Genomic DNA, 24,507 nt, shown 5'->3' on the forward strand with positions numbered 1-24,507 from the left:
GACAATCCCTCCTCTCCTCTCTCAGTAACTACTCTGGACCTAACTACCCATTCCTAACTGATCTTAGCCCCACCCTGAATGCTGACATGAGTCAACCATACATCCCTCCCACACTTCTAATCACCTAACTACTGTCCACTGTCTGACTTGCCCCTGCCACCCAACCTGCAGCGTTCATGCCACTGCTTTTGAGATTCAGGTTCCATTGTCTGCCATGCACATGAAATCTTTTGTTTTGTATAAGGTGAATTAACTACTGAGCTAAAGCGGGTGTCAAAAGTTAATGATGGCATTAACAGAATAGAGAGGGATGGCCTTAGTTCAGGAAACCAAGTTAGGTGGAAATCAGAAATGATAAAAGGAGATACTTTAGTTGCAGGAGTGACATACAAGTCCTCTAACAGAAACCATACATTAGGGTGAAGCATAAAGAAAGAAATAATCAGAGGTTGGCAAAAAGGAATGGTGATAATTTTTGGAGATTTTAAATCTACAAGTAGAATTGTAAAGGCAAATGGGCAAAATTAGCCAAGAAAAGGAAGTCATAGAATGTTTTCAATAGTTTCTTAGAACAGCATGCTCTGGAGCCAAGAAAGCAGGCTACACTAGCCTGGTGCTGTGGATTAGGGTAGGATTAATTAATTATCTCATAGTAAAGGGCACTCCTAGGTTGCAGCAATGATATTATGTCTAAATTTTACATTTGGTTTGAAGGACAGAAGTGACTTTGAGACTTTTTTTTCAAAAAACTTAACTAAGGGCAATTATGGCTAGATTAACTTAGGATATCTAGTCTGCATGGACAAATTGGACTGAAAGGTCTGTTTCTGTGCTATACATCACTATACTGTATGACAACATAAAAGCACACATGAAGTGACTAGATAAATTTGAGTAAAAGATAAGTCAATGGAAATTTGATTGCAGACGTTTAAGGAGGTATTTCCTAATACACAAAATACATTCCTACAAGCAAATAAAAAAGGGGATGGATGCCCCCATCCATAGTTGACATGAAATGGTAAAGCTGGCATCAAAATAAAAGAGCAAGCACATAATCATGCAGGCAAATGGCAGATCAGAACAGTGGATGAAATTTTAAAAATAATGAAGAATGGCCAAAAAATTAGTAAGTAGAGAACATTTAGAGTTTGTGAGAAAGTTGGTCAGAAATAAAAAAACAGATAGCAAGAGGTTCTGTAAATATTCAAAAGATTCAATGAAATGAGCAGCTGTCTTCTAAAACAGTAAAAATGAAGAGTGAATAATGAAAAATATGGAACTGGCAGATGAGTTGAACAAGTTTTGTCCTTGTTTTCACTATAGAGGATACAAGGTATAAAATAGAAGCCGCGATAAATCAGGAAATGGAAGGAATGGAGGAACTCAGGAAAATCACAATCACCAGAGAAGTGGCACTAAATAAATTGTTGGAACTGCAGGCTAACAAGTATCCATGTCCTGTTGGACTTCAGTTCGGAGTTTCAAAAGAAATGGCAAGTGAGGGAGAGAGAGATAATGCCTTGGTTTTGATTTTCAGATACTCCCTTGATTTGGGACTGTTCAATTAGGTTGGAAGATAGTGAACATAATTCATTTTTTCAATAAGTAAGGAATTCAGAAAGCAGGAAACTAGGAACTACAGGTAAGAGAGCTTAACATCTGTCATAGGGAAAATGTTAGAAGCTATTCTTAAAGAAATTATAGCAGGGCACTTGAATAGGTTCAATGTAATGAGGCAGAGTCAACATGAATTTGTGAAAGGGCATTAGGTTTGATCAGGAGTGTGATGGAATACTAACCACTTCCCTGGATGAGTGCAGCTCCAGCTACATTCAATAAGCTTGACATCATTCAGGACAAAGCAGCATTCTTGATTGGCACTACATTCACATCTTTCATTCCTTCCACCATCAACGCACAATAGCACCAATGTGCATCATGTTCAAGATGCACGGCAGAAATTTGACAAGGCTCCTTAGATTGCACTATCTAGGAAGACAAGGCTCATTAGATTGCACCATCTAGGAGTATCTATACTTGCGGATATCACCATCTGAGAGTTCCTTTCCAAGCTATACACTATGCTGACACTGAAAAATAATACTGTTTCTTAAGTATCACCAGATCAAAATTCTGGAACTCCCTCCTTAACAGTATTCTGGGTATACTTACACCAATTGGACTGCTGCAGCTCAACCAGGCAGCTCACTCTTTCTCAAGGGCGATTAAGGATGGAGAATAAATGCTGGCCAGCCAGCAATGCCCACATCAGTTGAATGAATTTTTAAAAAACTCTTATCATATACGTTTCTTTCTTGCAGCACACATTTGCAGTTGGATATGGGCAGAGGAAGGAACGGATAATAGCATGGTGAAATTAAATGGCTGATTCAGAGTGCAAAGCACTGGGCAGTGTGCCTGGGAAATGTAGAATTAGATATCAATAAGCAGATACAGTACCACAGAGATTCCCAGAAAAGTATTCATGATGGATAACAGTCATTTAATTCCAGAGCTTCTTTGGTAACAAGATAGACAAATAAACATTGAGAGATTGAGGCCTTTGACTGATCGATACAAATGCTTAGGATGATCGTTTGTCAGTTCCTGAGAGTAGTTATCTTCTTGGTATTGTCGAAATTCAGTAAAATCTAATACACTTGCAAGAGAAAGGATGTACTCAGAATCTCAGACATTCTCATTCTTGTTAAAGGCTCACTGTGCTGTTCTGAGAAGAGGATATTATTACAGTAATGTTTAAAGGCAACTATGCATATGTATGAAGCAATAATTTAACTTTTATATACTAAGTGGAGCTGATGAACAGCTATTATTTAGGCCTATGATTTTATGGTGTACATCTTTGAGTAATGTGGAAAATTCTAAGGAAACACTTGAGAGGAAATATTTTGCATAATGTTTGGAGAACAGCAAAAAGCAAAACAAAACTTATTTAAAGATACAAGAACATAAGAGACCAAAACACTGAGCTAATAACAAAGAACGTCGAGTAAAAAATGAGGTCTGCAGATGCTGGAGATCACAGCTGCAAATGTGTTGCTGGTCAAAGCACAGCAGGCCAGGCAGCATCTCAGGAATAGAGAATTCGACGTTTCGAGCATAAGCCCTTCATCAGGAATAAGAGAGAGAGAGCCAAGCAGGCTAAGATAAAAGGTAGGGAGGAGGGACTAGGGGGAGGGGCGATGGAGGTGGGATAGGTGGAAGGAGGTCAAGGTGAGGGTGATAGGCTGGAGTGGGGTGGGGGCGGAGAGGTCAGGAAGAGGATTGCAGGTTAGGAGGGCGGTGCTGAGTTGAGGGAACCGACTGAGACAAGGTGGGGGGAGGGGAAATGAGGAAACTGGAGAAATCTGAATTCATACCTTGTGGTTGGAGGGTTCCCAGGCGGAAGATGAGGCGCTCCTCCTCCAGCCGTCGTGTAGTTGTGTTCTGCCGGTGGAGGAGTCCAAGGACCTGCATGTCCTCGGTGGAGTGGGAGGGGGAGTTAAAGTGTTGAGCCATGGGGTGATTGGGTTGGTTGGTTCGGGCGGCCCGGAGGTGTTCTCTGAAGCGTTCCGCAAGTAAGCGGCCTGTCTCACCAATATAGAGGAGGCCACATCGGGTGCAGCGGATGCAATAGATGATGTGTGTGGAGGTACAGGTGAACTTGTGGCAGATATGGAAGGATCCCTTGGGGCCTTGGAGGGAAGTGAGTGTGGAGGTGTGGGCACAAGTTTTACATTTCCTGCAGTTGCAGGGGAAGGTGCCGGGGGTGGAGGTTGGGTTGGTGGGGGGTGTGGATCTGACGAGGGAGTCACGAAGGGAGTGGTCCTTGCGGAACGCTGATAGGGGAGGGGAGGGAAATATATCCTTGGTGGTGGGGTCCGTTTGGAGGTGGCGGAAATGGCGGCGGATGATACGTTGTATGCGGAGGTTGGTGGGGTGGTAGGTGAGAACCAGTGGGGTTCTGTCTTGGTGGCGGTTGGAGGAGCGGGACTCAAGGGCGGAGGAGCGGGAAGTGGAGGAGATGCGGTGGAGGGCATCGTCGATCACGTCTGGGGGGAATCTGCGGTCCTTGAAGAAGGAGGCCATCTGGGCTGTGCGGTGTTGGAATTGATCCTCCTGGGAGCAGATGCGGCGGAGAACAAAGAACATTTACCAACAATTCTATACCACAAAACAAAAGATTTCATGTGCATGGCAGACAATGGAACCTGAATCTCGAAAGCAGTGGAATGAGTGCTGTAGGTTGGGAGGCAGGGGCAAGTCAGACAGTGGAGAGTAGTTAGGTGGTTAGAAGTGTGGGAGGGATGTATGGTTGACTCATGTTGGCATTCAGAGTAGGGCTAAGATCAGTTAGGAATGGGTAGTTAGGTCCAGAGTAGTTACTGAGAGAGGAGAGGAGAGATTGTCAAATCAAGGAAGATTTTCAGGAGATAGGTAGTTTTGTTTTGGAGAGTAGTCAAATTTGGTGGTGGTGGTGGTGGTGGTGGGAGGAGGAGGGGGGCATTGGAGGAGTTGGGAAAGAGAACTCAGTTGTGTGGTAACCCAGACATTACACTAGGTCTTAATGTCAAACATTGTCTGGTTAATTATCAAATATAATACTTCAATTTGAAGCAGTCTTTTGTTAAGGTGCACTAAAATGGTTCTGTCACCAGCAGGAAAAAAAATTTGAAAACAACAGACTTCTATCAATTAGTTCTTGTTCTCCACTTTGAGATTCTATCGTATTGTCTCAGTTTAACTGCCTATTTTCAATATATCAAGTCCTGTCCATAGCTACAGGAGAACATTTTAGTTTATAGTGATACTCGTTGCCAGAATATTAGATTAGATTAGATTACTTACAGTGTGGAAGCAGGCCCTTCGGCCCAACAAGTCCACACTGACCCACCGAAGCGCAACGCACCCAGATCCATTCCCCCACATTTACCCCTTCGCCTAACAGTTCGGGCAATTTAGCATGGCCAATTCACCTAACCTGCACAATTTTGGACTGTGGGAGGAAACCAGAGCGCCCAGAGGAAACCCACGCAGACACTGGGAGAATGTGTGGAGTTGCACAGTCAGTCGCCTGAGGTGGGAATTGAACCCGAACCTCTGGCGCTGTGAGGCAGCAGTGCTAACCACTGTGACGCCCTTTATTCAGGAATATTTGGAAGTTAATTTCAGGCATAACATTTCAGTGTTTTTATTTAAATAAAAAAAATTTAAGAAAAGAAATACCTGGTTCAAATTAAGCCATATCAGCTGCAAAAATGCTGGAGCGAATAAAAGTCTAATTTTTAAGTGGGCAGAATATTGGTTCAGGAGCTGGTAAATCGGAAATAATTCTCAAGGAGGTACTCGCTGATACACATGACATTCTGAAGTGCATAGAGACAATGGATTTTTGTTGCTATTGTGCATTTTATGGACAGATATTGGTAAAAGAGGATATTGGTGTCTCTGGTGTTTACTGACAGAACAAAGCCAATTCCACTTCTTTCTAATTTCCTGTCATTCCTAAATGTCATGTATTCTTCTTAATTCAGGTCCCAATCCGTGTCATCCTGTAGGCCTGTTTTTGTAATGGCTGCCAGCTTGTACTTATTCTTTTCTAATTGCAAGCTCCCTTCATCTCTTTTGTTTCACATGCAATACGCATTCAGCTATGGAGTCTTTCATTTTATACTTTTACTCTCTTTAAATATTCAAGCTCATCTGTTGGTTGATTCATTACTCTATCACTTCCCTGTCACAGCTTGATTATTATTTCCCATCTTAATCTGTTTCTCTTTGCCCTTGATTTCTACTCTTCCTAAATTTGATCCCTTGCTCTCACTATTCAGTTTAAAATCCTTTCCATTTGCCTAATTATGTGGTTGGCAAATATATCAGCCTTGACACTTGGTGATGACTGTCCCATCGGTACAGATCCCACTTTCCTTATTACTGGTTCCAATGCTTCATGAACCCAAACTCCCATATCAGTCTTTTGAGCTACACATTCATCTCTCTAATCTGATTTTCCCTTTGCCAATTTGCATGTGGTTCATGTTATACAGCAGAGGTTCTCCTCCTCATTTGGAATCTCCTTCCTCATACTGACTAAGCCAATCCTCCTCCTCTGTCATGCCAATTCCATTAGTTACTACACAGACGACAATGACTGCATCCTCCCCCTTGGATGCAAATTTCTGAGCAGGTGTCCCAAATCTTGGCAGTGAGCAGGCATCATTTTTATCTGGACTCATGCTGTTTGGAGCAGAGAACAGTGTCAATACCCTTCACCATAATTACCTCTCCTACAATTATGACAACTACAAAATTCCGTTTCATTCCCCTCTATTGAATGGTTTCCTGTGTCATGGTCAGTTAGCTCATCTACCCTACATCGCACACTCTCAACCAAACAAGATGAACAAAATCTCAGAATAGCTGGACAATGAAAAACATTGTTGGTCCTGCCCTCTGGGCCCCCTTACAGATCCTAGCTTTGTAACAGTCACATTTTCTTGACTGAACCCTGACCAAATCAGGCAACTTAGCCCTAATAGATGCGACTGCCTGCTGGTATAAGGAATCAGATAATGTTTCTCCTCTCTGATGCATCACAATGTCTGTAATTCAGCTTCCAGCCCTCAAATTGAGATGAAGCGATTCAAACTTTCAATACTTGCTGCAAATGTATATGTAATAAAGCCTTTCTGACTCATTTAATGAGAATCCAATTGCAGCTGTTTATATTTAAATAAGCTGTTCTTTCACTGAAAGACTTGCTAAAATCCTGCTTAAGGCTGGTAACTACAGAATTTAAACTGTAGATTTCAATTTTAAACTCTAAATCTCACCCTAACCAACTACAAATTAAATTAGATTTTTACAAAATGAGAAATTTAATTTTTATACTCAACAACTGCAGGCATTCAGTCCTCAATTATCAGCACAAAGGAGTGAGTAAATACTAAATAACTAGCAATACTTCAAAATGAACAGACTACATGTACTGAAGTGATTTTGAAGTGTGGAAAACACATTGGACCACTACATCTCAATTGCAAGTTTTGCTATTTGTCTTCCTTCTGGGTGGCAGCTTGTGGAGCTTGCTTTCTGGCAAACGTCAACCAAAGTCGATTTGTTATCCAATCAGCAACCTCTTATGTTCTTGTCTAAATTGTTGTGCTCATTTAAAATTCAACAATTTTTTCCATTTGTCTTCATGAATACAAGGTGAAGAACACTTGCAACATATCTCTCTTTTCACCATTATTCCACTTCAAGAAGTAATTACATTTTCCAGTCAGCATTATCATAATTGTTGAATATAAATACAACTCATGTAAAGGAAGCAAAATTACTTTACTTGCTATTAATCTCTTCATGCTTCCAATCCATAGGTCACATCTCTATGCAACTGAAAAATGCAAAAACTGCTGAAGTGTGATCACCTCCATGAAAATTAATTTGCCAGGGATAGACTCCGAATGAGGTAGCGATGCATCCTAGTTTCTCTTCCACACTTAGGGAAATCAAAACAAATACCAGCCAGAGACTGCCTCATGTGGGAACCTTGCTTTCCTAAAATTTGACCCCAAAAACTTGAAGAGATATTAGGGTAGATGACCAAAGATCTGTCAAAGAGAGAGATTTTAAGTATCTAAGAGGAATAAAGGTAGCTTGGGTTTTGGAGGGAATTCCTGAGCTTCAGGCTTTGAGATCTGATGGCATAGCTTCGAAGGATGGTGAATTAAAATTATGATGTGGAAGATGCAAGACTTGGAGGAGTGCAGAAATCTTAAAGGAGCTGAAGGAAATTAGAGATATTTCACTTTGCTTTTACTAACTCTACAGAGGCCGGTACCCCATCTCCAGTCACCCTTTATTTACACATGAAAGTCCTTGACACTGGTATCCTACTCCCTCAGAGCCAGCTCTGAGTGTCAGAATGACATCCACTTGGCTGACCTTATTACAATCACTACATTCCTCCCCTATGAGTCCGAGGACACAGGCCAGTCCTTTTTCCTGTCGCGCCGCCTCAAGCTTTTCAGCAGAAAGGCAGGTTCCTCCAAGTCTGTACCAGATGCAAGCAGCATGTAATGCACAGGAGTTCATCTCTTTCACCTGGAACATTGCGGCAGAAATTCATTTTCTTCTTCTAGTAGCAAAGGCATTGATGCTGGCGATCCACCAAGTCCATCTCAGATTCAGAGTGCACTTCAACACTTGACAGAGAGGGAGAATCGACAGATTCCTATAACCTTTCTAATGTTCCGAGGAACAGGGCACATTTTGCTCCTGCTCCATTTAAGAGTTTACAGCTTTCTTATGGTCCACGTGCTTGTTCAGAACCATCACTCTTAACCAAGCTTTATATGTCTACTGGTCCTGACCTTGCATTGGCCAACCCTCATACCCATGCAGGGCCATTTCCATTTTCCAAATCAAACTTTGTCCACTGTAGTAAGCTCTCTCTCTGTTACTTGGTGGAGTCTGGCATCTGGTGTTTCTGATGCTGTTTCACCTTTCCCTGGGAAGAACATATTTAACCTGGTACAAGGTCTTCTCTCCAATAGCAACTCTGCTGGGGTTATTTCTATACTTGCATGAGCAGTAGTCCTATAATCAAATAGGAACTGTGAAAGTTTGGTATCTAGTGAGGCTGTAGGTTGTTTCTTCAAAGCTTGGACTGCTCTGTTTGCCAACCTGTTGGGTGATCATATGGAGCTGTCCTTATATGTTAAATCTCATTTGACTTTAGGAAGTACTGAAATTCCCTCCTAGTAAACAATGGCTCATTATCTGTGACCAATGCTTCCAGGAGCCTTTGTATTGCACACGATGCTCACAATTTTTCTATTGTCGTTGTCATGTTTGATGAATGAATTCTATGCACATGTTGGTCTCGATCATGACTTTTTTTTTAGATTAGATTAGACTTACAGTGTGGAAACAGGCCCTTCGGCCCAACAAGTCCACACCGACCCGCCGAAGCGCAACCCACCCATACCCCTACATTTACCCCTTACCTAACACTACGGGCAATTTAGCTTGGCCAATTCACCTGACCCGCACATCTTTGTGACTGTGGGAGGAAACCGGAGCACCCGGAGGAAACCCACACAGACACGGGGAGAACGTACAAACTCCACACAGTCAGTCGCCTGAGTCGGGAATTGAACCCGGGTCTACAGGTGCTGTGAGGCAGCAGTGCTAACCACTGTGCCACCGTGCCGCCCCCTTAAGAACATTGAGCCCATGAAAGGAACTGCATAGTCGATGTGTATTTGAGTCCAGGATTTACTCAGCCATTCTCTCAAATGGGGAAATTCTGGCAGTAATTTTTGACCTCGTTGGCACTCTTGGCATTGTCCTACCAATATGGCTATGTTTGCATCCAAGTCTGGCTACCAGGCACAACGTTTCACCAACATCTTCATTTTGGAAACCCCTAGATGAGCCTGGTGGAGTTCAGCCAGTATCTGGCAGTGACCATTACTTGCAACAATCACTCTTGCTCCCTGTCCTCAAATGTGATCTGGTCTCACCAGGTCCAAGATGGTTTCAATTCTGGTTGTGACAGCCCTTTGATTTCCTCCATTACCATCAGCGTTTTCAGTTTGGCCCGACTGGATCTTTCTGCGCCCGTAGTCTGATATTGTCAGCTGGGACAGGAAATGTGTCCAGCAATATTTAAGACCATTATAGACTTTTCCAGTGGCAGGTACCATCAATGGGAATTTGCCTGAACAAGGGAGCTCAATGCATCCGCATATGCTTCCTGGCCACCTGGACAGTATTCCAACTTGTAATTATATGTACTTCATATTAAGACCCATCACTGAATTTGTCCTGAATCTGTAGCCTTGCCCTTTTTAAGTAGACCTAGCAAAGCTTGTGGTCTGTTATTATTAGAAATTTATACCCATTGGTGGAACTTTCTGACTCCAAATATGACTGCCAAACCTACCTTCTCTGAATGGGTGAATTTATGGTCTGCATTAGCAAAAGTCCTAGATGCATATGCTATTTGGCATTCCTGTCCATTGGGCCATCAATAAGCTAATGCTATCTTGATGCTGTATGGGGAGACAGCGCATGTTGTTACCAGATCTAGTTTGGGATCATAGTTGCCAACATCTTGGAGGATGATAACTGTGTATTCACTTCCTTGAAAGCTATGGCTTGGCTATGCAACCATTTCCAAGGCTGACTCTTTTTTAGGAGTTGATCAAAAGGTGGGATGGAGGCCAAGTTATGACTGAACTTGTAATAATTCATCAGCCAAAGAAAGACCTAAACTCCAGTGCAGGCATGGGAGCCAGGGTATCTTTGACCACCCTCACTTTATTTTCCAATAGGTGCAACCTGGTCTTGTCAACTCTCTCGCCCAAGTATATGACTTGTGGGACTGATACATGCATTTCTCCCATCTTAGGCCTACACCCGCCTGGGAGAAAAATGTAAGGACTATGTCCAAGCTCTCTAAGTGCTCCTTATTGGTCTTCCCTCTTATTAGCACATCATCAAAACAAATGGCAACCTACGGTAGACCCTGTAACATGTTCTCCACTGTCTGCTGAAAAATTGCACAGGCTAACAATACCCCAAATGGCAGTCTCATAAATTAATACAAACTCTTATAAGTATTATAGCATACTGCTGGGAATTCTCATCTAACCACCATTACAAGTACGCATAGCTCATGTACTGCTTCGTGAAGGACTGTCCCCCACCAGCTTTGCATATAATCCTCAATGCGAGCTATTGGGTTTTTATTCAGCTGCAAAAAATGGTTTGCCATTCATTTAAAATCCCTACAAAGGCAAACCGACCTTCAAAATCAGTACTACCAGTGCTGCCCATTTGCAGCCTGAACTGGTTTGATGATTCCTTCACTTTCTAGCCTCCAGACTTCTGCTTCTACTTTCGCTTGGAAGACAAATGGTACTGTTCAGGTTTTGCAGGACTATGGAATTACTTCCTGATCGACATATAGGGTAGCCTTGGCTCCTTTGATAGTCTCTAGACCTTCCTGAAAGACTTCTGGACACTTAATCAGGACTTCACTCAGGCAACTATTTTCTAATCGAAAAATGTCAAGCCAATCCAAGTAAATCTCTCTTAACCAATATGGGACCAAGCCTTTTACTAGAACCAGTGGTAACTGAACTAGCTACTTCTCATAAGAGACCAGTACTGTAATTTTTCCTTCCTTATTAATCTTTTAGTAATTATTTAGAGTTTTTATATTCTATCCAAACCTTTGATTGTTGCCCATCTTTATCAAGTTATGTTTTTCTTTTGAGTTTGATACAGTCTTCAACCTTTTTTTATTAACCATGGATAGTGGATTCATCCCTGAGAATTTTCTTATTTGTTGGCATCTATCTATGCTTCTGAAATATCCCCTTAATCACTTTCCACTGTATCTCTATTGACTAATCCTTTAACCAAAATTGCCAGTCCACTTTTGCTAGCTTTGCTGTCATGTCCTCATAATTGCCCCGAGCAAAACACTATTCTTGGACCCATACTTGTCTCTCTTAAACTGTATGTAACATTCAGTCATATTATGTTTGCTGGTACCCAGGAATGCTTTCAGTAATTAATCCTATTTGGTTAAAATCAATTCGGGTATAGATCAGTAGTCATTCAGACCAGTAGTGCAGTCCAATATTACAGTGAGTCCAAAGGTGTGCAAGTTAGGTGGATTAACCATGCTAAATTGTCCAAAGTGTTCAAGGATATGCAGACTAGGTATTTAGTCTTGGGTGATGCAAGGATAGGCTGTGGGAATGGGTCTGGGTGGGATGCTGTAGACCAGTTGGTCTGTTTCTACACTGTAGGGATTCCATGATTCTATAGCATGCTGTCAGGTTGATGCCATAATATGTTGATCTGTGCAAAGACCTTTTCAAATTTATCATTTTGCAGAATTAGACAACATCAGGGAAGTAGAAGTGGGCAGTCTTGGTGATGGTACACATTCTTTTTTCTTCTGTAATGGGATGTCAGTGTCACTGGCATAGCTTGCATTTGTTGCCCATCCCTAATTGGCCTTGTACTGAGTGACTTACTAGGTCACTTGAGAAGACAGCTAAGCGTTAGCTACATTGCTCTCAGTTTAGAATTGCATATAAGCCAGACTAGACGACAATGGCAGATTTCCTTCCCTAAAGGATATTATGAACAAGATGGGATTTCACAACAATCAACTATAATTTTCCAGTCACCATCAATGAAAATAGCTTTCAATTCCAGATCTTTATGACTTTAAATTCCATCACCTATTGTAGGAGGATTTAAACCCATGTACCCAGAGCATTAGCCAGGGTTTCTGGATTACTTATCTGGTCACATTACCACAGCACCAATATCTCTCTGTCATTCAGTAGAGGCTCATCTCAAAATGAACTATGATACTAAGTTTGAGAACAGTCAGATTCTGTCTCATTCAGTAGTCGGGGAAAGGGTTGGAGTCATTTATTAGGTAACAAAGTTTCTAGTGGGGAAACAAGACAGTCACTTTGTAATTCTCAGCATTCAATTAGAAGGGTTTCTGTTTCTCCAGTACTGGATACCAAGCAACAGTCTCTCAGTAAAGACATGATGGGAAGGTGAAGAATAGTGAGTTTGGGGATAAATGAGAAGGCAAGCATAGACACCTACTATTGAGTCAAAAGATTCTTTTAGAAGTATATGTGACATGGCCATTTGAAAAAGGAGGTCCATTTCTGAACAGAATGAATGTTTTTAAATTCACTTGGCCAAACCAACCAAGCTAAATCTCAGACAGAAAGTAGTGTTTGGTTAAGTTTGAAGAGTTGCATAGTGCTGTCTAGAGTTCATAGCAAAGTAAGTTATAACTCCTATTGAAGACCTTTTTCTGATAAATTTCATTGTTCCATACTTTGGCTCTGATCATTGATTTGTTCACAGATATATGATTTGTGGGATGAGCTGTAAATAATGTTCCAGATAAACACCATTTCCATTATTGTAGATTTCTTTTAGAAGATAATTCTGACATTTACTTATGTGTGGCTTCTCATTCACTAGAATAGAAAATAGTCAGTAGTACATGTCAGAAAAAGAAGACTGGTTGAAAATCTGTTTCTACTCCTATGTAATTAGAGTTGACACTTGTAATAAGGTTCATAGCTTTGCAGTTCATACACTTTGAAGAAAATACAAAAATTTCAATATTTTGTTTTATTAATTTCTGGGCAAAAAGTCAGATTTCTGTTTTTAACTGTTTTAATAAGGATGAATGCTGTTTTACTTTTATGTATGTTTTAATTCTGTGTAACATATAGCAAAAAGATTTTGCTGGGAAAATGGAAACACTTCTTCAAATGAAGAAATCTGGTTTAGTCTTTCTGTCGTTCTAGATGGGACTATGTGCCTGAAGCAGTGTGATAAAGATAGTCATAGAGATGTACAGCACAGAAACAGACTTTTCAATCCAACTCATCCATGCCAACCAGATATCCTAACCTAATCTAGTCCCATTTGCCAGCACTTGGCCCATATCCATCCAGATGCCTTTTAAATGCTGTAATTGTACCAGCTCCACCACTTCCTCTGACAGCTCAATCCATACACACACCACCCTGTGTGTGGAAAAAGTTGCCCTTTAGGTTCCTTTTATATCTTGCCTCTGTCACCCTAAACCTCGACTCCCTACTTCAGGGAAAAGATCTTGCCTATTTATCCTATCCATGTCCCTCATGATTTTATAAACCTCATGAGGTCACCCCTCGGCCTCTGACGCTCTGAAGAAAATAGCCCCAGCCTATTTAGCCTCTCCCTATAGCTCAAGTCCTCCAACCCTAGCAACATCATTGTAAATTTTTTCTGAACCCTTTCAAGTTTCACAACATCCTTACAATAGGAAGGAGAACACAATTGCAAACAATATTCTATCCTGTCACAATATGACCTCCCAACTCCTATACTCAATGCTCTGACTAATAAAGAAAGCATACCAAAAGCCGCCTTTACCATCCTATCTACCTGTCTCTACTTTCAAGCAACTATGAACCTGCACTCCAAGGTCTCTTTCTTCAGCAATACACCCCAGGACCTTATCATTAAGTGTATAAGTCCTGCTTTGATTTGCTTTTCCAAGATGTAGCACCTCGCATTTATTTACTCCTCAGTCCATTGGTCAATCTGATCAAAATCCCATTGTCCTCAGAGGTATCCTTCTTCGCCGTCCACTATATCTCCAATTTTGGTGTCATCTGCAAACATACTAACTATAGCTCCTATGTTCACATCCAAATCATTTATATAAATGACAAAAAGCAGTGGACCCAGCACCGATCCTTGTGGCACTCCACTGGTCACAGGCCTCCAGTCTGAAAAGCAACCCTCCACCACCACCCTTTGTCTTCAACTTTGAGACAGTTCTGTGTCCAAATTGCTAGTTCTGCCTGTATCCCATGAGATCTAACCTTGCTAACCAGCCTTCCATGAGGAAACTTGTCAAACGCCTTACTGAAGTCCATATGGATCACGTCTATTGCTCTGCCCTCATAAATCCTCGTTGTTAGTTCAAAAAAACTCAATCAAGTTCGTGAGACATAATTTCCCACGCACAAAAACATGCTGACTAGCCCTAATCAATCCTTGCCTTTCCAAATATATGTAAATCCTGTCCCTCAAGATTTCTTCCAACAACTTGCCCATCACCAGTGTCAGGCTCACCAGTCTGTAGCTCACTGGCTTTTCCTTATCACCTTTCTTAAATAGTGGCACCACATTAGCCAACCTCCAGTCACCTGTGACTATCGCTGATACAAATAATAAATCATAATGGCTGAAAGCTATGTTGATGCACTGAAGCAATTATCCATGCCTGGTAAAGATAAAGATAAAATTTGTACAAGCTATCTTAAATGTTTCAGCTCCTTATATATTTTAATTGGTATAGACCGTAAGATGTAGTAACAGAAGTAGGCCATTTGGCCCATCTTGCCGGCTCTCATTCAATGAGACCATGGCTGATCTGATAATTCTCAACTCAACCTTCCCGTTTTATCCCCAGAACACTTGACACCCTTAATGATTAGAAATTTGTCTGTGTCAGCCTCGAATTTATGTAATAACTCAACCTCGACAGCACTCTGTGCTACAGAATTCCACAGATTTACTAACCCTTGAGAAAAAGAATTCTCCTTCTCTCTAAGTAAAGTGGGTGACTTTTACTGTGAAATTACATTCTTTGGTCATAGATTCTCCCACAAGGGGAAATAATCTGTCCACATTGTTATAGACTAGACCAAATCCCCTCAAAATATATTAAGAAGATAGCCTGGTCCCTAACATTTTCTTACTTTAAAGGTAAGTATAAGATGTTGTGTTCCAGATGCAATTCAATTGGTCAAATTAATCAACTTTAAGAAAAGCACACTTAATTTTTATAATATAGTTAAAATAAAAACAAAATAAAAGAATTGGCTTAGCTGTAAATCTGTCAAAATGCTTAATACCATAATGTATGTATTAACTACTACTAATTAACTGTTCCAGTATAGTAATATCCCATTAACACACCCTTGACAAAAGAAAATTCAGTAAAATAAATTGTCTCACATGCAATTCTAGCAGCAGAAAGAGAATCCTAGCTTTTACGTGTAACAGAGAGGAATAAGAGCTTCCACATCAGCTTCAAAACTCAAGCAACTGTTGAAAACTAAAACTAAAATGACTGGTTCTGTGGGAGATTGACTGCACTTATTCAGGCGTCTTTAATTGTTACAACTTAAAAAGGAAAAAAAACCCAAGCTGTTTACTTTATTGGGTTTAAGCAGACCACTCGTTCCTTCTGTATCAAGCTTTCTTCATTTAAAATAAACAGGGAAAAAATACACCTTTTAAAACCCTAATTTCATTACAGCATCAACTCTGTCAAATTTCCTAAGAATCTAATATCTTGCAATAATTTCTCCGCTCGTTTACCCAAACTGCAGTAAGCACAAGCACATCCTACTTAACCTTTCATCATAAGAATATCTCTCCTGAAATGGAATCAACCAAGTGGAACTTCTATGAACTGCCATCAATACCATTATCTTTCCTTAGATACAAGGCCCAGAATTGTTAACAGTATTCTGGCTGTGGTCTGACTTTTAGCAAGATCTCCCTTATTTTATACTGTGGTCCCTTTGAAGTAAAGACCAATGTTCCATTTGCTTTCCCAATGATTCACTGAATTTGAATGCCAGATTATTGTGATTCATGCACTGAGACTCCCAGTTTTCTGCAGTCTTTCACCATTTAAGTAGTTCACCTTTTCTATTCATTCTGCAAAAGTGCATAACCTCATTTTCCCACATTATATTTCACCTGCCAAATTCTTACTCACTGATTTCACCTGTCTGTATCTCTCTGTCAACTCCTGTGTCATCCTCACTCGTGTCTTCCCATCTGTTTTTGTCATATTCAAACTCTGCTAAAGTACATTTGCTTTCATCATCCAAGTTGATCATATACATGTTAAATAATAGTTGCCCCCAGCACTGACCCCTGTGGCACTCATCTCAGTACAGGTTGTCATTCTGGAAATGCCCCTTTATCCCAACTCTCTTCTATTAGTTAACCAATACTCTACCTCTACTTATATACTACCCCAAACACCATTGGCTCTTAGCTTTTTCAAAAACCTTATGTGTGGTGCTTTATCAATAGTCTTTTGGAAATCCAAATATATTACATCAGTCGTCATTCTTTATCTATCCTGCATGTTACCTCCTTAAAGAACAGTAATAACTTTTTGAGGCGTGATTTTCTTTCATGAAGTCTTGATGACTCTGCTTGATTATATTGTCTGTTTCTAAATGCTCTGCTGTTACTTCATTTATAAGATACTCCATAACATTTTCTCTATGACAGCTAACTGGCCTATATCTATCTGCTTTTGTCTCCTTCCCCTTTTTACATAATGGTGTTACATTAGCAGTTTTCCAATTCTCCAGGACTTTTCCAGAATGAGTCTATTCTTAGAAGATTACTGACAGTACATCCAGAGCTATACAGTTATCTTCTTTAAAATTCTAGAATAAAACTCATAACGTCTGGGGGATTGATCAGCCTTTGATCTCATTAGTCTTCCTAATACTATTTTGCTAGTGGTAGCTATTATGTTTATTTCCTCCTTCACTTTGGCCTCTTGATTATTTAGTATTTTGGTAATGCTATTCGTATCCTGCACCATGAAGACTGGTGCAAGTATTTGTTCAACTCAGCTGCAATTTCCTGATTCTTATTATTTCCCTAGCCTCATTCTCTCAGGCTATATTTCTATTGTCCCTTTCTTCCTCTATTAAAGAAGCTCATATTATCCTTCTTTATGTTACTTGCTCATTTGCACTTTGTTCACTTTCTTCCTTTTTTATCATTTTTTTTGTTTGGTCATTTTTTGTTGGCTTTTAAAACTTTCCCAATCCTCTGATTTAATGCCATTGAATTTTTTTCTTTCAATTTGATACTATCCTCAACTTCCTTGGGTTTATCATGGTCACTTTATCTCCTTCCTAGAATCCTGCTTACTCACTAGGATATATGTTTTCTGTGAGTCATGAACTATTTTTTTAAATGTCTGCAACTGTTCATCAACTGTATTTACCTGATAAATTCCTTTCCCAGTTCAAGCAAACTCTGCTTTCCTTCCCACATAATTACTTTTATTTAAGTTTAGCACTGTTGTTTCTGACCCAGGTTTCTTACTCTGAAATTGAAAGCTAAGTTCTACCAGATTATGGTTACTGTCTCTAGGGGATCTAATATTCTGAGATCATTTGTTAAATCTGCTTCATTGCACATTACCAAATCCAAAATACCCTGGTGGTTCCACAACATAGTCTTCTAAGAAGCTATATCAATGCATTGTATGAATTCCTTACACAGGGAGAACATGCCATCTCTACACATCACCTAAAGATGGATTTGAACCCAGGTCCCTGACGCTGAGTGGCAACAGTGCAGGCCACTGTGCCATCATCAACAAATCTTATCATGTGCAATACAAAGCTAATCTTACGTCCCAATTTTTGTTTATGGTCTGTTTCTTTCCTTTGTCAAATATTTATTACTTTTTTTCTTAATAATTGCAATGGCTACATCTCAGTTCCTCCATGTTACAAATGCTGAGACTGCTTCATACATAGAAAAAAAATTGTCTTGACTCCATTTGAATCACTATTCGTGGTCTCTGCCTTTGTTTCTCTTCCTCCTTATTAAAGTACCATTATTCTGATTATTTTTTCCCCAAAGTTCCAAAGCAATGGAGGAGTCCAGGACTAGAGGGCATAGGTTTAGGGTGAGTAGGGAAAGATTTAAAGGAATCTAAGGGATAACTTTTTCACACAGAGGATGGTGTGTGTCTGGAATGAGCCGCCAGAGGAAGTAGTGGAGACTGGTATAATTACAACATTTAAAAGGCACCTGGATGGGTATATGAATAGGAAGGGTTTAGAAGGATATGAGCCTAGTGCTGAGAAATGGGACTAGATTAGATTAGGATATCTGGTTTGCAAGAATGGCTTGGATTGAAGGGTCTGTTTCCATGATGTACGACGCTACGACTCTGAGTGGTGAGAGTGAGGAGTTGAAAGTAAATTAACATTGGTAAGAAGATTGTTCTGGAGAAATTAGTGAGGCTAAAAGTTGATAAGTCCCCAGGGCCTGATAGTATTCATCCCAGACGTTGAAGTATGTGGCCATGGAGATAGTCAATGCATTAGTGGTCATCTTCTAAAACTCTATAGATTCTGAAATGATTTCTGCAAATTGGAAGCTGAGCCCAGTATTTAAGACAGGAAGAAAAGACCAAATATCTTGGAGGGTTATGAGGCTGGAAGGGTTACAGAGATGGGGAGGTAAGGTCATGTGGTTAATTGAATACCAAGGTATGAAATTTAAAATCAAGATATTGCATGTCCAGCAGCCATCATGGATTAGTGAATGCAGTTTTGATAATGGAGCTTTATTTGAGTTGAGATGCAGATAGCAGAGCTTTAGATTAATTCAATTTTATAGCATATAGAATATGGGAAATCAGTCTTTGTTTGAATAGTCAGATCTGAAAGTAGAGCCATGACTGAAAATTTCAGCAGTGGATGAGCTGAGACAGGGTGAAATCCAGTAAATCATGTGATGTTATGGAAGTGGAAATAGGTGATCTCAATGCATTGTCGGGTCAACTTGGGATCCAAGGCTGTGAACAAGCTAGTTTAATCTCAATCTTTGTCAAATAATAGTAACAATGGAACAGGATGTAAAATGAATGGGCGTAGCCTTTGCAATGTTTAAATGGCGAAAATTTCTTCTTAGCTGGTAAGAAATATCAGATAAGCAGCCTTACAATTTACCAACAAAGAAGTGGTGATAAGATTGAGCTATGTTGCATTAGCATATTATATATGCTCATGTAAAAGACAAGTTTCTATGCCTAAAGTCTTTTTCAACAAATAGGGGATCAACCTTTATGTGTGTCATTATATTTGGGAAAGTTTGAATCCACTCCCTGCCATTGTTGTGCTATAGCAGCTACCACGTCGAAGACAATATGCACCAAACCTGGCCCCAAAAGCGGTGCCAGTAATAACTGCATACTAAATTCCCTACAGTTCTAAATGCCAATCAAATAGAAAAGCTATATACAAACTTATTTAATCTCATTCAGTTTTTTTCACAATGCAGAAAAAGTCTACTTGGCAGAAGAGCATACAGTGAATGTATGTCAAAATCCATAGAAATCAACTGCCTCTTGAACTACAGAACCAAATAACTCACCCCAGTCTGCTTTTTGAATGACACAAATTGAATATGATAATTACAAAACTGGAAAATTCCTTAGCACTCTTGTGTTTTTGCATGATTTTCTCTAACATCTGGGCATTTCAGCACCAAAAGATATCCTCAAACTTTACATATGGTGAGTTTGGCAGTTTTTCTTCACGCCTATCCCAGAAGTGTCTTCTGTTCTGGTATTTATATCCTGGGTGAGTGATTTTCAGTAACATTTCTTTGTGGGTGCTGTTGGAAAATCATGGCACAATGTTTTGAAAAGAGTTAAGATGACAATTGCCGAACATTTTTCTTCATGTCATGGTAAGAATAGGCCTCCGACTAATTCTAATTCCCTTCTCTATCTTTAGGTATGGCTTTCCCAACGAAAGGCTAAGAATTCAAGGACCATGTTACTGAACCCTCGTCAGATCCGAACTTTAACAAATGCTTAGTTTCACAGCAGCCTTGGATAAATGAGCCCACCCTGACTGTCAGTGAAATACTAGCATTGTGTGCGTGTGCACATATTTGGAAACCAGCTGGGTCAATTAGTTACAATTCTGACCTAGTGTTCCTCCTATCATTTTGTTACATCTATCCCAGAGGAATCATATGTAAAGTATTTCATTGTCTGTTTGATGTGGGGTTCATCCAATACTGTGTTTGCTTTACAAATCACCTAATTCTTTGCCGTTTGTAGCTCGCAGCTTCTGAGCTAAGTGTGCATTTTGTAGGTCAATTGCTGAAGAACTTTTAAAATCTGTAGAGGTTTTATTTTTTAAAAATCGATCTCAGTATTGATTCAGTGTTATGATGAATTAAAACTTGTTCGTCCGCAAGAAGCACTCCACTGATTATGTGACTATTAAAACTTAATTGTGTTTTGATCTAATTGAGTTATCTCATACAGTGGGATTTTTAACAAATAGATAATAATTGTTTAAGACTGTCTTTTAAAACGGAATGCAATATTAACATGCACAATTGTACTCTCTTTAGTAATTTCTGCGTAAAATGTTCAAATTATAAAGGTGCTGTGCCTTAAACGGTTTTTAACTGATATCATGTAGTAATTTCTAATGTAAACCCATCATTGATCTGATGTTAAGATGCTATTGATAAGTTAATCAATCACTTCCTAGGAAATTCCTCTAATCATGTGTTGGAAATGTTGCAATTTAACTAGGTGCAGTGGCTACTAAAGTTCGAAGGCACGATATGCGGGTCCATCCTTACCAAAGGGTTGTGACCGCAGACCGAGGTTAGTTTAGTACTGGAGTTCTTGTTTTTTGTTGAACATGTTGACTGAAAGGCTGCTGCTTTGCAACATCACATCGAGTGGAGTTAACTGATGGCCTAATTTCTGAGGACCAGTCATGTCCATTTTGTTCTGCCAAATATTACTGTGCCCACCGACTCTTCAAGATTTTTTGTTGCAAAGCTTTTTGAGAACTTTAAAGTGTAAGTTCTCCACATAAGACAAAAGAGATGGAAAAATATACTAAGCTGGAGAAAGAGAACATTGATGTTCCTGTTCCCTGCCTGGTAAAATTGTGAGCATTGAGGTGCATATTCTAACTGTCAACCTGTGTTTAATATTAGGGGAAGGGAGGGAAATGTTTTCACATATGTGAAAAAGTTATTATTGACAAATCCAAAAAGGCTTTTTTAAACTATACTTCATACAGGACCAATTTCTTTTCCTTGAAGAGAAGAAGTCCTAATTGTGCCTTTATAATGTTCAATGAAATGTTACACTCGAAAATGAATTTATATAATATGTACTTGATTTTTATTGTTGCTTGTTAAGGGGTCCATGAACTTTAAAAAACTGCATTTGGATGTATTATACTTAAGGTAAAGTTAGGATTTTATCAGACTGTTTCTTATTTTCCCTTTTTATCCAGTAGTTTACACATAGGTCTTAACAGGAAATTGAATGTTCATTTTCCCAACTGTTGTTATCGTTTAACATACAAGTGGAAAAACATAGTGTGAAATTAATGTACTTCAGGCTTGCTAACGCACCATAAATTTGACAGCTAAGATTCTTATTACCTAATCAATCTTCAAAATGACTATTACATCCAAACTATATAAATCTTTGTAAGTTAAATTTCCCATTAAATTTTAATGAAAAGATATAACTGTGGTGAAATACCACTTTTTCTCCACTTCTTGATAATAAGTGGAACTGCACCAATAGCCCAGTTTCCCTTAGCTACTTTGTTTTCCATGTCCATTTTGTCACATATCCAAATTGTTTTCATTATCAGGAGAACCAATTTTATGTAAAGAAATGTACTATATTTTAAGCGCACTTTACATTTTACGTGAAATTGCATCATATAGCGAGAAGAAAATGAACTCTTGTGGAAGACCCTAGTACATTATGGATCTAGTACTTGCCACAAACAAAATAAAAGCCAGCTTTCCTTCGCGTGCTTTGTTCCAATGCTTTTATGCCCCACTATCATTCCTAACACTAAATATTTACATTCAGATGATAGTTTAATATCTACATGCTGTGTTGGAAACCTGAATTACTACTCGGTATTCCAGCAATATGTTTGGACCTTTATTTATTCAAAAACAGACACTGTTTAAAGGCAGTGTCTCCCAACTAGTCTGAGGAACTTCTGTATTCAATATATTAGCTTCCACAGGCAATCTTAATTACTGCTGTTGATGGGTTATTTAGATAGATGGTTCTCTTTCTTTGCATAGGATTGAGCTTCTTAAACATTTTGCAACAGTAAAAACTATTTTCCAATTAATTTAGATGTAATAATTTTAATTAAGTATTTAGAATTGGTGATGGGTTAATGAGTGCATAGTTCCTTACTGCTAAGAAAATGACCCTTCAGTGTAACTTTACAGAATTGTATTTGGTACAGATAACAAGATAGACAGACTGACTGAAGTAATTGGAATAAACTCCACATTGTGTTGCACAGTTTCTGAACCTGTGTGTACTGTTGAAAGCCTGGACTGAACAGAGGACCTGTAGCAGGTGTATTGGTTGATTAAATACATTATAGCCATTTTGTTGGCCCTTAAAGGCTGTATATTTTAAAAGATAAAAACAAGTGTTTAGTTTACTGTGAGCATATTGCAGCTTTTTTAAAAAAAACCTCAAATTTTTAGCAGGGTAAAATATTATTTTTCTTTTTGTTTCAAGAATTTGCAGTAAATGAGCCCTAGAATGTAAACAATAATTTCCAATACGTCAGTTTTCTCGTTTTTTTTTAACAGGTACACTGAAAAAATTGTCATCACAGAATTAGATATTCTAGCGTCGTGATTTTGGTTGCTGAGGCACCTGGAAATTGTTTAACCAGTGCCTGATTCATGCAGTACAAATTCATGGCCTTGCAATAGCCGTCAGTGGGTGATGCACTGCTATTTTAGCCCACTAACGTAACATGAAAAAAGATGTGCTGTTCTTCTTTTTCCCCCCTAAGGAGGATGAGGTCCATAAAAATGTACATAAAATGGTGAACAAATACAGCCTTATGTATAGGCCACCAAAAGGGATGCTATTGTTAAGAATAACACTGACCTTACCTTGCTGAAATGGCACAAATTTGACTTTGCACTGAATAATTTATTTCATTTCCTCTGTTTTAGTCTTGTGGCCAACAGTACAATATTTTGGAACCTCAGAATTTTGATACATGTTAAGCTGTTGAACAAAAGTCTTATTTTACATTTAAGTGGACCAAGTTGGGTGGAGGAAATGGGAGAACGAAAGAGAGTGAGATAGAGAGATTCCAGAACGCTGTGACTTATCACTTTCCACTTGAGAACTTATGTTTTACTGTAATCATCTCCATTTTAAATTTTTTTTGCAAAGAAAATAGTATTACAGGTGGCTTCTTTTTAAAAAGTATAAAAATATAAAGCAGGAATGTATATGAAAATGTCAGATTTTATTGTATTTGCAGAGTATTAGCATTGAAATTCAAAAAGAGGGCTATTTGTAGTTTAAAATGTGCATTATAGTGTCAAGTAGAAATTCATCTATTTTTGGATATATTTTAGAGCTTTATAAATGTAGACTTTTAAACGGCAGGAGTTCTATTGTGTTTACATGCGGTTGCATTTTATACAAGACTGTCCTCTAAGTGTACAATAGTACTCTCAACTGGAATTTGTTGAATAAAGTAAAATACTCGGCCTCTTCCAAGTTCCCATGATGTAGCCAACACTGCAAGTCGTATAATTTAGAATTGCTTGTATTTGAGGCCAAGAATTTCATATTGTTGTAAATAGAAGAATTGAAAGGCAATAAAATTTTATTGAACAACTTTGTTTTGCCCCATAGTTTTTTTAAGTTTGTCCTGTGAACTCTTTAAAAGAAATTCTACTTAATTAATAACCGGTTAATCGCATTTATTGTTAATTGTTGGCTTTTTTGTGCTTATACTTGGGGAAACTACTAATGTTTAACAGCAGTCAGTTTCTGACAATTGTTACTAACTGAGGAATGCCAGACTTTGCAGTACAGATGCAAGCACTTTTTTCTTGATTCCTGATGACTGATACGATCACTATTTCTCAAACTCTTCCATTGACTGCTACTAATCATTAGTCATTATTAGTTTTTTTTCTCCTGTTAACTAATACTGGGAATAGGGTTCCTTTTCGTGCTTTGAATCATGATTTAGTACTGTCATGATTGAATGCATTCTGTAGATACCGTTGATCAATGTGTCAGAA

The 24,507-nt window shown here is 39.1% G+C and overlaps 1 protein-coding gene across 3 annotated transcripts in view; it reads left to right on the forward strand.

The window, feature by feature from the left end:
* LOC132819826 (KH domain-containing RNA-binding protein QKI-like) overlaps positions 1-24,507 on the forward strand; it is a 540,744-nt gene that overhangs the window by 516,014 nt on the left and 223 nt on the right. For 2 of the 3 annotated variants that reach the window (XM_060831665.1, XM_060831667.1), the window contains exon 7: positions 20,154-24,095. In XM_060831665.1, the coding sequence (XP_060687648.1) occupies positions 20,154-20,179 (26 nt within the window). In that variant the 3' untranslated portion in view covers positions 20,180-24,095. Of the gene's footprint in view, positions 1-20,153; positions 24,096-24,507 lie in introns of those variants that run through there. The other variant, XM_060831668.1, reaches the window with a different exon arrangement.

Source organism: Hemiscyllium ocellatum, chromosome 10 (assembly GCF_020745735.1).
Source record: "Hemiscyllium ocellatum isolate sHemOce1 chromosome 10, sHemOce1.pat.X.cur, whole genome shotgun sequence".
NCBI lineage: Eukaryota > Metazoa > Chordata > Chondrichthyes > Orectolobiformes > Hemiscylliidae > Hemiscyllium > Hemiscyllium ocellatum.